The 17,598-nt window shown below is 35.3% G+C and overlaps 1 protein-coding gene across 1 annotated transcript in view; it reads left to right on the plus strand.

Annotated features, from left to right (window-relative positions):
- Nucleotides 1–17,598, plus strand: part of LOC138702764 (uncharacterized) — a 485,562-nt gene that overhangs the window by 369,075 nt on the left and 98,889 nt on the right. The window contains exon 3 of the mRNA XM_069830064.1: nt 7,108–7,241. Coding sequence (XP_069686165.1) covers nt 7,108–7,241 — 134 coding nt within the window. The remainder of the gene's footprint in view (nt 1–7,107; nt 7,242–17,598) is intronic.

Consider the following 17,598-nt stretch of genomic DNA (forward strand, 5'->3'; position numbering starts at 1 on the left):
TATTGTTGAGTTCTTGTTATTAATGTGTATTGTAGATGGCTTGTATTTATGTAACTGATTTTAGATTTTGATTAACGGTTACTGAGGCGGTGATGAATCATGTCATGTACATTTGCCTTTGTGACTCTGGGAAACCATGAAAAATCCCAATCAGATTGGTCGGTCACGGGGTTTGAGCCCGGGACTTTCCGAATGCGAATATCGAACCCTATCGTCTGAGCCAACTCGCTCCGACCATCTTTTACCCTCGGTAATCAATTTGATTGGAGGCTGAGTGAACCAAGGGGCCGTTCGAAAAAATTTTGGCAAAAATCACTTCACCACACGGAACTTCCAGTTCGTAGCTAGTTGCTCTACCAACTGAGCTACTTGGTCACCCAGTAGAAGTGGTAATTATCTAGATAAATCTATCTTAATATCTAGAGAAAAACAATATTATACTCAAAGCTATGTTAAGCATTATTTCCCAAGGGAATATAACATTCTTGCCTACACATCAATCGTGTATAGCGGAACATTAACAATTCTGTTACAGGCGTAACACCATTGTTTGACACTGTCTAGTTTGTACCACTAAATTATCTAACGATGCCAAGAGATTTTTGATCGAAAAACAATTCCACGTCACGTCAAAACAAGAGAACATGATTGAAACCCAAATAGTAATGGGAAAACATACTATTCTATCATACGTCAACATTAACGAGTTTTCATCACAATAACAATTAGCATTTCATTTTATGATCGACTGAAATGGATAGTGATGTGAAACCAATAGACGATATTCTTTTACTGCGAATTTATCATGCATTTAAAAAGCCTGTGTCATTGAAATGACACATAATTTCTTGTTACAAGTTTTACGCGTTTCATAATAATTCATTTCTTTTTTACATGTTGCTAATGATAAGCCTGTGTAATATAATTTCTTTGGGTATCATGTAGAAGGCAATCCTTTCGTCTGATGTTCAAGTCGCGAATCTATCCAAGCACTTCTGTCTTCTTATTAATTAATTAATTAATTCATTCATTCTTAATATTCTGCCGAAGGGCAGGTTTTTCACTGCAAACCCAGCATTCTCCATCCTTTTCTATTTTCTGCCTTCCTCTTAGTTTCTATATATGATCCATTTCTTTAATGTCGTCTTTCATCGAATATCTTCTTCTGCCCCGAACTCTTCACCCTAGGCAGTTTCTTCTCAACCAGTCACTCAGCCAATTTGTTTTCCTCTTCCTGATCAGTTTCAGCAACATTCTTTCTTCACATTTCCTTCATTAAACGAGTTAGCCATAACAACTCTTAGTTCATTAACATCATTATCAGTACCGGTATCATAATTATAAATTTTACACCGAATAGTAATTCATTGGTCGATTTTTCTATCTCCACATAGGCTTGGGATAAAAACAATGGAAAGTTACTTTGGAAAAGTTTCGCGATCTGTTGCGTTTAGTTTGCATGTTCATATGGAAGTTGTCGTCTGGAACAACTTTGGTTTTCCATGTTGAACTTTTCTTACACTACTTTTAACACTTGAATGTAAATAATTGATTAAGATCGCAATTTAATCAATTATTTAGCTTTGGTTTCCTGCTTACTGCAGACCCTAAGTTCTCATGTTCAAATCCGACTGACGATGGCAACAGATTTCAAAAAGTAACACTGAGTACAAATTCCTTCAGAAGGCATAAAACCAGCAGCCAAAGCCCTCTTTTCTTGAGTATCTTTATTTTACAATTCTTGGGTCTTCTTGACTGTTGTTTTCGAAAATATCTCTTCAGATTATCAGCCAACGTAATTTTAGCCTTTCGAGCCTGGATCCATAGAGTGAATCGGGGGAAGATGACTATCGGGGGAAGAAGTTTATTTTTTGTAGTTTCACAGTCTTCCAAGAGAGAATGCTACGCGCATGTCTTCATGATCACTGAAACAGTTGAATGTCTGTAGAGTGGAAGCTAACTCATTTTGCCACGTGTTCTTGTTGTGAGAAGAAGAATAGCAAGAAAACAGCTCATTTTTCTGCTATAAAATAATTGCAAAGGTATGTTAAAATTTTAATACATCCTTGAATTCGTAATAACTGTCTAACCATTGTAATGGATATTGTAGTAAAGGTTCTAAAGTTTGTATTGTTAACAACCAACGACCTGTTCCGCCATCATAGGTTGCGTCACAGCACTAGGCATCTTACCCCGTTACTTGGGGAAGATGATCACTTTTTTCAGGGTAAGATGGCAACTTGTTGTAAGAGTTTTATTTTTTGTTTTATTGCAGGGAATGTGTAAACATTACGTAAGATCATCTGATAGAAGTCAGTGGATTGAGGATAGTCTTCAACTTGCGATGGAACATGTTATAACAGAGGGTATGAACTATTTTAGAGCATCGCAAGCATACGTGATTCTTTACCGTACCCTTACACGTCTCCTAAAAAGAATGACAAAAAAATGTACTGGATTGAATTCATTGTGTGCAAGAAGTGATTTCACGAGTCTTGCATACAGCAATAAAATCTGTGCAATGACTGTGTTCCTAAGTAGTGATAAACGAGTGAGAAAGTGTCCATGAGCTTTAGATTAAATCAATTTTGTTATATACATGTATCAAACCAACTTCAGGTAAAATACATATATCAGTAAATATGTTAATTTCATTTGCCATCTTACCCGACTATCGGGGAAAGATGCCTACAGTGCAGGTAAGAAGAAAACCTGTATCTATAAACAAGGTAATTAATGTTTTCTGTTTTGTGCCTAGTTTCAAAATACCTTCCAGACTTTGATATTTCAATATGAAATTCAAAAGGAAATGAACAATATCTTAAATTTTCAATCAAAAAAAAAAGGTAGGCATCTTCCCCCTATCTACTCTATATTTAGTCTATTCATGGTTGCTGATAAAATCTCTTAAGATCCAGCACATTTATATTTTGGATTTCTGCAACATCCTTGAAATTTGTCCTTTACCTGAGTTCAATGAATATGTTCTCACTTGCACTGTAGTCTACATTATGCTCAACTCCATTTCCAATGTGTTATTCGTGATTAAGCGGAATATCTTTTAAAGCCGCACAACTCCGATAATTACAAACACGGCAGCTTGAAAGTCGCTGTTCAAACTTTTACAGTTGCTCTGTTTCAAATGATTCAACCTAACAGTCTACGTACATGATAAATAGTAGGAGAGCATTCAAAACCATTGAATTTTACATGTTTAGATTGTAAAATTCAGGTTTTCTGAAACATAAAGGCCGATGATGGACGTGTTTTATTTACAGTACTTACTTGCGGCGCTCTGGTCATTATGCTTATGTGAGCATTCCAGCTGCTTTTTTGGGAGTCAACACAGCTGCTTCGACCAGGCGCGCATTTCTCGGAGTGCGCTCAATCTCTTCAAAGGCGGCGCGAGAGTGTGAAAGAATAGGAACGCCACAAAGGAGTTTCAAATGTTTCTGTCCTTTGTTCCACAAAGTGAGATGTTTTAACAGAACGGGGTAGTGTTTCTCAGGCAGATCACTGCATGCACACTTCTTCAGCACTTCTCTATCTCTTCCAATTCGTTCATTCTAACCAGGGGTTTTTAATCTCACGGTGAGAACTGTATCGGGTTTACGAGGGCTCGGTGTCTTTCATATTCTTCATTCAAATTTTATATCCCAATATAATTTTTACCTACTAATTTCCTATTTCTGTGTAACATACTGTACTTCTATTTACCATGTGACTTTGAAGTGTAGAAAAAGAAGGAAGAAAAACAAATAAACATGAAAAGAACGAAAAAAAAGGAAAAAGAGCTGTGATGGGAAGAAATAATCAACTAATTAGGAAACCAAATGATGAAGCAGGAAGGAAATAAACAAAGAGAGGGAAAAAAGAATAAAAAGGGAAAGCGGAAAAAGAAAGAAAAAAAGAGAGAATAAATTGAAAATTAGAGATAAATGAATAAAGAAAGGCAAAATTTGATATGAAAATAAATAGTATGGATACCGAAGAAAGTATAACAAAATTATACCGAGTGTTTTTGTAGGTATAGGTCATGGGGATTTAGCATTGCCATAAGAAACCTATGTATAAAACAATGAAGAAATAACTTTTCAGTGGGCCATGTTAAAAAATTAGAAGGCTTTGGAAAATTGCAAAACAATAATAATAATAATAATAATAATAATAATAATAATAATAATAATAATAATAATAATAATAATTTTTATTTCAAAGATAATAATAGTACATGTTTGGTTGGCACTCCCGATGAAGCAAAAGCTTGTTGCCGGGAGTGGAGTATTGCATTGAATAATTAAAAAGCTATATTACAAGTTTAGCCTACACTAAAATAATTATTTAATTATTTAATTAAGTAATCAAATTTAAGTAAGTAAAAGTAAAGTGAAAAATACCAAAATAATAATAGGCTAAAATAAATAGAATGAAATTATATGAAATACACAAAAGAGTAGGTTAACTAGAAAGTACAAATGGCCCCTCTAAACATTAATAAAGTAAAATGAAATGCTATGACCCTATGGAAATACTTTGAAACCTCCGTACTGCGTGACCAAGTGCTGCATAATAACTGAATGAATGTTCACTAGTAACAAAAATGAGAATTCCGTAGTTCTGTAACAGTAATCCAATCACATTTCAGAGGCAATATGCTGATGCCGAAACTTTCACAGATAGATAATTCTCAATTGGAAGGTCTGATCACATAATCCTCTAAAACCATTCTATTCTCTCGCAACGTCATGTAACTCCCACAGCTAATGATTCAGCTACATTCATTGGAGCTCGGAACAAAGTAAGACACATAAACAGCAAGTGCCGTTACACTTGCAAATCTCAACAAACAACACAACTGAACCGCTGAGCGGTGAAATGAATCAAAACCTGCCAAATCCGAAATTAATACGTCCAATCTGCAGACCGCAAATTAATGAAATGGAGGCCAGAATTTTGAGACGTTGCCAAGCCACATTATTGAAGCAAGAGAGACGTCTATACATGGGAGTCGGTGACATTTATTGGGGGAGGGGGAACTGTCACAACGCCGCCCAGCGTTGCGGCCCTCGGCGACACTATTGCATTATACAGCTTCGGTGTAACACTGCGGTCCGTTTTGTAATTATTGAAATTGTTTCCGCGCTGTTGCGAGCCATTTTAAACCTGAATAAAGTGAGTAGAAGCGATGTATCTGGTATCGTGCTGGACTGACAATATGTTAGTTGCTAATGAAATGCAATGCCGAGTTACATTGAGTTCCTCTGGATGTGGAATCGGTCTCGTCTCGTCGCGTTGAATTTCTTCTGTATAAACATAGTAGAGAAAAGATCCTGGTAACTACACATTGATTCTTTAAGGGGTTAGGTATAGCTTACAGCAGTAAAATTTTGGAAATATTCAAAATTGTTTTCCTCCATTACTGTATCTTGTACAATAATGAGAATTAGTTTGTGTAAACCACTGTCCTTATGGTATATCAAAAATAACATGTTTACGATTTAAAAAAATATTTACATTTTTTTTTTCTTCAAAATTTAGTTCACTGTGCAGTGATGAATCGTTTCCACATAACTCAAAAACTATCCAACATTCTGTGATGATATTTTGTGTGTGTATTTTTGTATGTCATATCTACAATATGACTCAAGATCACTTCTCTACCTTTCATAGATTGTCTGATAAAAAATAAATTCATTTTAAAAAATGGTCATATATCAGTATTTTCTTACAACACAAAAATAAGAAAAAATATATTATTTATTAAGGAATGTAGTTGAAAGAGCATGATATAGTAAACATGACTTTCAGCAATAAAATAAAAGAGAGAGAACATGAAAAAGTTAACAAGTTCATGAATTATGAAGGAAACACTTCAGCACTGCACAGTGTACTACCACCGTTGTGAATTTTGAAAAAAAAAATGTAAACAAACTATTTTTTTAAATAGTAAAAATATTTTTTTTTCATATAGCAGAAGGACAGTGTTTTGCACATACCAATTTTCATTGTTGTACAAGATGCAGTAATGGAGGAAAAAAATGTTGAATATTTCCAAAAATTTTACTGTTGTAAGCTGTACCTAACCCCTTAATATTTTATACTCATTCATTCATAGTTTTCTGCCCAAGGTCAGGTCTTTCACTGCAAAAACCCAGCATTCTCCAATCTTCCTATTTTCTATCTTTCTCCGCATATGATCCATATACCTTAATGTTGTCTATCATCTGATATCTTCTTCTGCCACGAACTTTGCTCCCATTCACCATTCCTTCCAGTGCATCCTTCAGTAGGCAGTTTCTTCTCAGCCAATGACTCAACCAATTTGTTTTACTCTTTCTGATCAGTTTATATTAGGGAAAAAATTTTATTTCTAAATAAGTGGAATATAACTTACTTCTTTTTACATTTTGAATTTCTTTTTATTTCGTTTCAGAGCTTTAAAAACTTTATATCATTGCCTTAATAAAGGACAAACATTTACTAATATCCATTTTTGGAGACTGAGGTGCTTCCGATAATGAATTTGCAAGATCAAGAATATCGTCTAAACATAGCAAATATCGACCTGGTTGGCGAGTTGGTATAGCGCTGGCCTTTTATGCCCAAGGTTGCGGGTTCGATCCCGGGCCAGGTCGATGGCATTTAAGAGTGCTTAAATGCGACAGGCTCATGTCAGTAGATTTACTGGCATGTAAAAGAACTCCTGCAGGACAAAATTCCGGCACATACGGTGACGCCGATATAACCTCTGCAGCTGCGACCGTCGTTAAATAAAACATAACATTTTAATATACCAAATAAAATAAGGTGTTGAATTTTTCTAGCTGATGTAAAATTCAGTAGCCTCCACAGTTTCCTTCTTTTTATCGCTGCCAGACATTTTTTTAGGCCCAATCCAGCACAGTTAAATTGGCTCTTGAAGAAATTAACGCATTTTTGACTTCCTACCTTAATGCTATCGACTGTAACTATTGCTCTGGATCCATGGTTTAGTTTTAATGTTGAGTATTTTCCATAAAAAAACACAAAAACTTGCATATTTTTTGGGTGGGCCTGGACCCACCTGGCTACGCCACTGGTGCTAACTGTAATGTCCTCTTGTTCCAGAGACACCGCGTGGTCGTCCCGTGGTATCGGGAATACGTCATCGATACCGCGCTGAAGAACTCCTCCATGGAAACTGCTCCTCGTCCTGGTCTAAACCTGCCGCCAAATTGACCTGGTTCATCAATGGCGACCCGGTGAGAATAGATAACTAGATTCTACCCCGCAAGTGCTTACGTGCTGTGTTCACTTTCAATAACAGACCGACCTCCAACCAGCTTCGGCTTTCCGACACTATGATCGATTCTTTCCGATAGATTTGATTAAATATTTAAAATCAGAATTCCCTCCATTCCATGGAACAATGATTTCAGTTCCCTGAATGAAGTCCAATAATCTACCCACTTTATCCATTTCACCGATTCTCGTACGCCTGTCCAAATAACAAGCATCAGTCCATTAAATAGGCCTATGTATTTTATTCATAAGACGTATAGTTTGCCTTTTCCCATTGCTGTAATGCAAGAGGAAATTACAACGTTTCGAAAATTAGCTCTACCTTCGACTTCAGTAGTCCATGCCAGCTTATCCCGGAAGACTTGCATCACATATTCCCCCTGTCTTCCTTGTCTTATCCTTATTCTCCTTATATTCCATTTCTTCCTTGTATTCCTTTTTTTCTCCTTATATTTCACTTATTATACTTATCTTTCTCTGGTTCTCGATATATTCCTTCCATTCCCCTTATTTTCCTTTATTCTTATTGTTTGCTTTTATTCTCTTTGTTCTCCTTATACTCCCCTTGTTTTCCTCATGTTCTCAATATCCTCATTGTTTTCTCATGTTTTCATTGTTTTTCTTCTCTTTTCCTTATTCTTATTATATTCCCTCTGTTCTCCTTGTATTTCCTTGTTCTCCTCAGTTTCATTAAAAGTACTATTATACAATCGACGTCATTATTGTCGTAGGCCCTATTCTTGTACACAAGACCGTTTTTTATGTTCTCCTTGCATTCTTCATGGTCTCCTTGTATTTCCTTCGTTCTCATTGTATTCTCCTTGTTCTCCTTGTATTACTCTTGTTCTCCTTGCATTCTCCACTTTCTCCTTGTCAACCCCTTATTCTCCGCATCCATGCGTAGCTCTACGGAAAGACATGCAACATAGTAATGCCACAGTCTAGTATATACAACCACGAAGCTCAATATGTAGTAAATATGCATCCATAGATAGTTGCTAGCCACTAGGTTCGCTAATATCGCCTCATTACAGACAATGCGAAATAGTACCGGCACAATCTATTGTTCCTAGCACCCTCACAACTCAACCTTCGTGTATATACTAGACTGTGGTAATGCTATGAACCTGTCGATTTTTTTTATTGCTATATTGAAAAAATAAATAGCGCGTTTCAAATATTATACCTATTTTCTTCTTCTGGTGAACAGATAAAGCCGTGAGAAGGGTATTCCACTCGTTGTGATTGTTACAAAGAACTAGAAGGTAGAATACTTCGAGATACGATCAATTTCTTTTCATAGAACATAGAACATAGTATATGGCATACTTCACTCTCAGTCCCACAAACTAGATTGGTATTGGTTAATGGTCCTACTTCATATCTACACTTTTCTCGACGAGACCTCGTAACGAAGGTTCCATACATGGCCTCCAATAAAAAGGGATAAAAATAAATTAACAGAAAACATTCATCCATGCCTTAAGCCAGCAATGCCAATTCAAGAGCGTATGAACTAATGAGCACGACAAGTACTTTAAGTGGCACGTTTGATAACTACACGTTTGTATTTTCCCCTTCATGCAAGAACGTTGAAAACGCAGATACGATGCATGTAACTCAGGTTTGTACACGTAAGTAAGAACGAATGTAGTAGTCAAGTAGTTTAATAGCAATTAGTTCAAGAGATGAGGACTATTCAAGAGGTTTAATACTGAATGGGTATTGTGATTTTACCAAGTGTGCATGTAGGTAATTCTAGGTTTATGATGTGCAAAAAATATGTTATCTATAAGACGTGCAGCATAAAATGTCATTCTGTGTTATTCGTAGCGGAAAATAGAAAAACTATCAAGGTGATGGTAAGTTGAAAATTGTGGCTCAATTAACTCGTCATAATTTTTAAAACTAGTTCACAAAGTGCAGTCGTAGAGAACGGTTGTGTAGTAAGCAGCATATACAAGTAGGTTAGCGTGTGAAGAAAGTATGGGCGACGACCTAAATTCTTACAGGGCGCGAATCGGGTGCTTCAATGCAGGGCAGTGTTGCAGATGTTCAAAAGGTGAATATGCTATAGTGTCGGATAGAATCAACATATTTGTGGCCGCGGCTGTTTTATCAATTCTACTGATTATTGGAAATGTGGAGTTAAATCCTGGTCCTGGAGATACAGAAGGAAGAGTCTTCAGTGACGAGGTGTTTCAAAGAGAATGGATAAACTATATGAAAGAAACGAGAGAAGACAGACTAAAGGCAAGTGTTCTCCTAAACAAAGTAGGAAGTGATATAGATACACTAGTAAACAGATACACTGAAGTGGAAAAGAAGTTAAAGGAGGTTATCCAAGAGCAGGTGGTGTTAAAATCGATATTTAAAAAATGGGAAAATGATAGTAGAATTAATAACATTGTAATTTATGGTGTTGAAGAGTGCAGTCATGAAAAAGGAATTGATACTGGTTTCGTAGTGTTAGAATTATTAACTAAGTATTTCAGTCTAAACTTGGACATAAGTGCGATTAATAACGCGTATAGAGTAGGTAACGGAAAAAAAAGACCAATTATTGTGAAATTGAACTGTTGCTTTATCAAAGAGCACATCATTGCCAATACGCGTCAACTCAAAGGCACAAATATATTCATAGAAAATGACTTTGCAAAAGAAATTAAAGAGAAAAGAAAGAAACTAATTCCAATATTAAAAGAAGCTCGAGGTAAAGGATTGAGGGCAACTTTAGTAAAAGATAAAATGAAGATAAACGGAAACATAGTTAACGTAGAGGCCTTAAATAATCAATTCACTGGGGATTTATTCAGTTGCTGCAACAAGAACAGAAATAACGAAATAGAGACTTGTGGAAATAGAGAATCATCGACACCACACGTAAACAGAAGTGCATCACGAAACAGGAAGTCTAGAAGCGTAGAGAGGACTGATAAGAAAAGTAATTCATCAAGTGGGCAGAAGAAATCAGAAATAACAAATAGAAGAATTGATGAGCTTACGGGAGCGAATGATATTAGAGCATACCTAAGTAAACTAGATAGCACTGTTTTCACAGATCCCTTTAGAAGAAAGAAGAGTGAAGAAGGAAAACCTAGTATGGAAGAAGAGGCTGGAATCAGTGAAGATGCTGTTTGGGGAGCTGGGGCACAGACTGAGAGAACGACCAGTGAGGGTAGTCTGAGGCGCGCAAGTGAAAATACAACAAGGAGAAGTGATTGTGGATCAACCGGCAAAGTCAGCGCAAGTGAAGATGAATTAATAAGAATGCCACATGCCGTTGGTAGTCCGGGGTGCGCGAGAGGTAGTGCTACATTATGGAGGAGCTGTGCGATACCGACCGATGAAGTAGAAGCAGGTGACGAACAGTTAATAAGAGGTAGAATGACAAATAGAAACTCTAACAGAAATAAAGTAGATTGAATCAAAACTATAGATACTGAACGAAACTACCTACTAAGGGATAGGCATCAACAAAGATTAAATTTTCCTAAAATCAGAAAAACTTATTATTAATTAAATAAGATAAGAAGACAGGTTTTTGAAAATAAGATAGAATTAGGTCAAGGTTTTTAAAATAATAATAAAAAAATTGAAAATAGAGAATTAAGGTAGTTATTAATGTATTCCGATAGCTACATTAATTAGTAAAAGTTAAGAAGAAAATTTGACTTTATAAATTGGTTAACAAATACATTTTAATTTCAATAAGAAGGCATTTATAATATATTTATTAATCATCATAATAGCAATGAATCGATAATGAGTACGTGCGACACAGTGATGAAACTAAATTGAGGTTGATTATGTAAGCAACTTGTCAAGTTTGTTTTTAAGCAGGTATGCGGTAGTCTCCATAGAATTTACGCAAACGTTTCTGCTGACATGAAAATATTGCAAGAAAGAAAGATTAACCTGCATATGGAATGTACAGATTAAGCTATTTCAGGTTCATGACTTACAGTATGTCGACATCTGTTCACCTAATTGGAATAATAAATTATTATGTAAAATAAGACCTAAATATTACAATTAAATTTTGAAACGGAACAAATAAATAAGGTTTAAAGTCTTAAGGGTTATCATGATTGGTTTAAACATGCACTAAAACAAGACGTAAATGCAAGTTTGAACCAATAAATTATTGAGATTTGCGATAGATTAATTAGTTTAGGAAATTGTGTATTTATTATGTAGAACTACATTTGTATATAGATCTTTTGTTAAATTATTAAGTTTTGTACTTTTGTGAACTATATCAATAAATTTATCTATCTATCTATCATAATTTTTAAAACTCTAAAATCAAAATATCAGGACGTAGGTAATTAATTAAATTGAACTCCAGCTGTGACCACCGAAGAAGTTTTAAAAGACTAAGGAAACATAGCATATGTTATTAATCGACCTACAATGAGAAAAAATAGTAAAGTTTCGACATGAAAGGTTTTTCTGTAAACTCTGACGTCACTCGCGTTACCATGAAAACAGAAGTGTAAGATAGACTTTGTGTCTCGTGGTTTTGCACGTGGTCCGTGAATTTGTTGACATGCGGAGTCATCTTGTTTGGAATGAAGATTATACACATTAGATATTGAAAAACTCTGTGATTAATATGGCTAAGGCTACTGCTCAAGACAACACAAAACAATAACAAGACAAAGAACATGCATCCAGTCGCTAAGATAGATATAAATAAATTTATCACACTCAGCGAGTGAACAACATTAATTATATTAAACAATATTTACGGAACAGAAGTTAGAAATCATAAGGAATGTCAGTACAGAGTTGTGTTAAATCTAGTATATGCCATAGCGCCTCTAAAACAATTAGGTTTTAGTGACGTTTACTTTTGAAAACAAAATTCCCTGTGCTCGAACATTCCTACACAAACTCTTCATTAAAGAGCGGATGAAAATAGCAACTGTCATCGCTCTATCTGGTCGGACATGACCTCCATAACAGGGCGGCTGGACGGACCCCTCGGTTCCGTGACGACAAGCGCAAAACGCTAACTCTCGTAACTTAGTTACGCGGTAAAATATTCATGAGCGTGTATTTGAAGGTAAAAGGCTTCATACAAAAAGCATTACAATTCCGCGTGCTCTGTTCTCTACCGAATATCTTCACGAGCAAAGAAAACCAATTTTACGGATATTAAGAGGAAAATTAGAATCCTCGAGGTATAATTCCGAAAAGAGAGCATAATGCAAATGGTAGCTTAATTCCATACTTGACCGATCTCACGACAAACCCGCCGTGAAATGCGCAAGAATACAATATATAAATTAGGTTCTACTCTGTTATCTTATTTCTTTCTCTACCTTTTACCGTGGCGACCCGGGATGGCTCCCCGTCCGGATCGTGGTGGAATTTGTGGTGGATTACGCGATCGTTTAAGGGTTTTCTCGGTGTTTTCCTTTCCTTCTCGCCATTATTATCATTCCGCCAACCTTCCAAAGTCATCATTCACTGTGCGAGGACCAGGGTTAGGTTTTCAGATAAAAATATAAAATTGCTAGAAAGTGAAGAGCTATGCATAATTGCGAATAATAAAAAAGTATTATTATTATTATTATTATTATTATTATTATTATTATTATTATTATTATTATTATTATTATTATTCAATAGTGTAACGCTGGCGCTTCGCTGATGGACTATCTAATTGGTCCAGCACTCCAGAACCGTTGTATTAAAGATGTAATAGCTCAACTGTAGCAATTAAAAACAAATTAATATAGCACTAATAATGTACATAAGAAGGTAGGTGTCCCTGATATGGTCATGCTAAGGTCTGAGAATTTTAGCCGCTATTTTTAAAAAAAAAAAAAAAAAAGTGAACCACTTTTTTCTTACTCGTTCTCAGTCTAATTGACTTTCTCAAAACAATTTCCTTTCCCCATAAAAATAGCTTTAATTGTCCAAAAAGTCCCAAGTTCCAAAAGTCTATCTAGTGTCCATATAAGGAACATGTGCACATGATATGGCCACCCTTGTTCCATGTTCTACAAATCGTGATTTTCTTTTCAGTTTGATAGCGCAGTTGTGCTAAAATTAAATAATTTTGGTGTAAAATGAATAAACATGACACTTAATAATCTTTTTTATAATTCAAAAGTGTAGTCAAAACAGGTTTTTCCATAAAAAAAATTAAGTTGTTTTTCTTACAATACAAAATGTTTGTGTAATCCCAGCTATAAGGCATGTAAATTTGTCAGGTGAAAAAAATAAAAGTAAAATCAACTTGATATGGCCATGGTACATTTGATATGGCCATATCAGGAGCAGGCAAGCTTTCACGAAAATCGTTTGATTATGAACAACTCGTAAAAGATACGCCATCAACGACAACACCAAACAACAGAACATTAAAAACTGAATGGAGTACTATGGTTTTCATGAAACAAGTCATTGAAAAACATGCATAAAACAAAGGAGACTTACCAGAGAAAAATAAGAAGAGGTCACATGAAAACCGCAAAACAGGCAACTGACGCCATATTGCTCAACTTGACTGGATGGAAAACGATCAAGTGACATACCAGGATGCACTTTCACTGGATGCTGCTGCAGCGGATTTTTTGGTTAACTAACACACAATAGGGGGTTGGCCATATCAGGAACATGGCCATAACAGGAGCACCCACCTTACGAAATTAAAATTTGGAGCGAGTCTTGATGGGTCGAACGACTGTCCACAAGTAGCTTATATACAGGGGCTCTTGTTTACTGCACTTGCACAGCGTGTTGTAAGCGAAACATACAATAAGGGAGCTCCAAATTTTCTTTCCGTATCTGTACATATAGAGTGTCTCTAAATTATACAGCCAGACTTCGGATTCAGATATCCTTTAAGGAGCAAATGAGCCGCAATGTATTAGGTTCGACTGCTTTTAACACTGCAGTGAGTGTTAGTCCTTTCTTTTTGTTTTGTTTGTTTTCTATATCTTTGAGTCAAATCAATATCTGTAACATTAATGATTTGTTTATTAAATTAACCAATTATTAATTTTCGAAAAACTAATTGCCTCAATCTCGTCCTGTAAGATAGCTCATTTGAAGGGTTCAGAGTCATAGCGGGCCAAGCGCCATTTACTAAAAACGGAGAAAGCAAGGGTTTAAGTTAAGTGAATACCATAGTTTAATGAAGATTGGCATATCATTTAGTTTGTATGTGCACATTTCATATTACTTGCTATATGTTTAATTGCATTATTGCATTCACTTAATTTTAACCTTTGTTTTCTGCGTTTTTAATATATGGCGCTTGGCCCACTATGGTTCTGAATACCATAGTTTAATTAAGATTAGCATATCATTTAGCTTTAATGTGCATACTTTATATTACTTGCTATACGTTTAATTGAATTATGGCATTCACAAATTTTAACCCTTGTTTTCTAAGTTTTTAATATATGGCGCTTGGCCCACTGTGGCTCTGAACCCTTCAATTAGTGACATAAAAACTTTTTGCACTAAAAAGAAATGTCGTAGCCCATTTGTTCCTTAAGGAAAGGTGTTTTAAAAAGGTTATCTATCTGGTCCCAAATTTTCCTGTCTAGTTTATAGAAACTCTATAGGCTATAGTGCTGCTATAGTTTAGAAACATTAAATACTTAATCCTTAATTTTTCACATTAGCACTTTTTTCCAATATATTTTAAAAGAATTTTACGAAGACAGCGCTTACTTAAATCTTCTAGAAGCAACAATGAATAAGTTATTGCTGACGTAGCGTTTATGGCTTGTGTCCTTGAGTACAAAGCACAGTCTGCGAGCATCTGTTTATAGTGTAGCTGAGAATGGTACCACCTCCTATACACGTCACTTCAACAATCTGCCAACCACAGTTGTCAGTCTTCCTGCCCAGACTGCGAGAAAAGTAAGATACTCGCACTTAACTTTCCTGCGGTGTGTCCTTGAGGACAGTGTCCAGTCAGTGAGTTTCTGTTGCCACTGCAGCTGAGAATGGTACCTCCTCCTAAATACACGTCACATCAACAATCTGCCAATCACTATTGGCAGCTTTATCGTCCATACTCTGCTACAAACTTAAGACACTCGCAGTTAAGGTTCTTATTACTTATTTCATATGCCAAAAACGGTGGCGCAGCCTTTAAAGACACTGTCCAGAAACGCCTGTGCTAATATCGATCGTGGAATACTCCAAGAAATGTGGAAACTGAGTTTCAATATTATGTGATTCGTGTTACTAGTGGCGCAGAGATTGAATTTTAATAATTACTCGTATACGTAAATAAAATTTTTCGAGTTGCTCTTTAAAGTTGACAAATGTACCGTCATGTATTTCTGAACAATAAGTAGCCTATTCAAATTAGAAAAATTATGTGTCGACATGGTGTATATTTTACCAAAACAAATAGTGGTATCGTCTAAGAGATGAGGGTAATCTTTTGTTGTTTTTATTGTGGATCTTTCTATTTCTTCTTTCATTATTCGTGATGGAATTTAAATGAAGTATAGTGCGAAAATAAAGGCGGAAATGTGGCTGTGAAAGTTAAAACTCAGCACTCCGCATTCTTTTTCTCTTTGTAAGTAAATAATAACCTCCTCCAATCCCCAGCCTTTTATAGCATTCGAAATGCTGAAGAAAGTGAAGACTTTGATTTGAATTTCTCTGTACTATAAACTCACTCGAAAACGCATTACCATAAAAACAAGAGAACCTCGAAATAATTTTATATCGAAGTCGTAATGGAACTTTTCAGAAGACTTTAGGTGCCGCATTCTGCAGCCTACAGCAACTTCCCTTAAGTACTGCAACGGCAGTGCTCAGTTCGAGGGGCTGTACACAAACTGAAGCCAGAATATTTTCATATGTAACAGTGACGACAGAAGTGTTAAGTTCTTTGTCTAAATATGAATGAAACAGAACAGATTAAAATAAATACATTAAGGGGTTAGGTACACCTTACAGTAGTAAAAGTGTGGAAATATTCAACATTTTTTCCTCCATTACTGTATCTTGTACAAAAATGAAAATTAGTATGTGTGAAACATTATCCTTCTGCTATATGAAAAAATACTATAATTATATAGGCTACTTCTTTATTCTTCTCGAGGTATCTTTCCCCATATCACTCATTATTAGAAGTCTATTTGCATATGTGGCGCTTCGTGGTTCACATGATATGTATTTCTGTTTATTAACTACACTAGGACACATTTATTATAATTGCAGACAGACAGTAAGAGTAAATTTATAATCTAGATCAGGCATGTCAATTGATGCCCACAGGAGCAAACGCGCGCTTTAGAGCCCAGGAGAACCTGAGCGCTTTACAGCGGAAAGGAAAGACACGGACGAAAGAGGTGATTTATGCCGCTTGATCGAGCTATATTCAGGGATGGTCAGCACTGATTCAATAGATAAAGGGAAGAGAACCTATTAAAACTGTATCCATGTTAATTTTCAGATTTGCCTGAGAAGTATACTTAAGTGCATTATAAGAATGTAAGTTTTAATTTTCTCAGCTTTTCATATAGAAAAGTGAAATTTTCAGATATAGGCCTATTTATTTAGTAGCCTTACAGAATATTTTCGTAAATCTAATATACCGTATATATGTATTACTGAAGATAGTGTATTGAAAATTTTGAAAATATTCGCATGGAAATTGTTTGTAAGGAAATCAATTAACTAAGCAACTACTGTTACATCATAAGCAAAAGATACGTGCCCATGTGTTGTAAAAATGTCAGTTCTATAGCTTCAGCAGATTTCGAGAAAATAATTTAATATTCTGATGATAGGAAGTTGCTTACAAATATCACCTTAAAAGCATAATGCGACAAGAGTTTTGTTATGTAATATTAGTTACACTTAAAACAGATACAGTACCTAGGTAACTTTGCTTTGTACTGTAATATTGTTTTGATTAGTTTATTGATTACTTTTGTAAGGCTAAAGATACCATCAATATAAATTCCAACTTATCATGTCATACTCAATCTCTTTCTTTGGAATATCACTTTCTTTATGAATGATGTGTTTCATCAATTTAATACAGTATAATATGGAATTTGAGTGAATATTCCTTCTTAACTCTCTATCATGTTATTAAGATTTAAAACACAAGTGCAATATTAAGAAATCAGTGTTAGTACTTTTGTTTTACAGACAATATAGATAATATTAAACAGAAAGAAGCCATATAAAAATAACGACATAAAATTTCACGTTCCGTTTGAAGTTTGTGCATCACTGTTTTCTTAATCCAACAGATTGCTTATTCATATAGACAACCCTTTCTCTTTCCATACTTAGCATTTACTGCCCGCGTACGAC

The sequence above is a fragment of the Periplaneta americana genome, chromosome 7 (genome assembly GCF_040183065.1).
Source record: "Periplaneta americana isolate PAMFEO1 chromosome 7, P.americana_PAMFEO1_priV1, whole genome shotgun sequence".
Taxonomy (NCBI): domain Eukaryota; kingdom Metazoa; phylum Arthropoda; class Insecta; order Blattodea; family Blattidae; genus Periplaneta; species Periplaneta americana.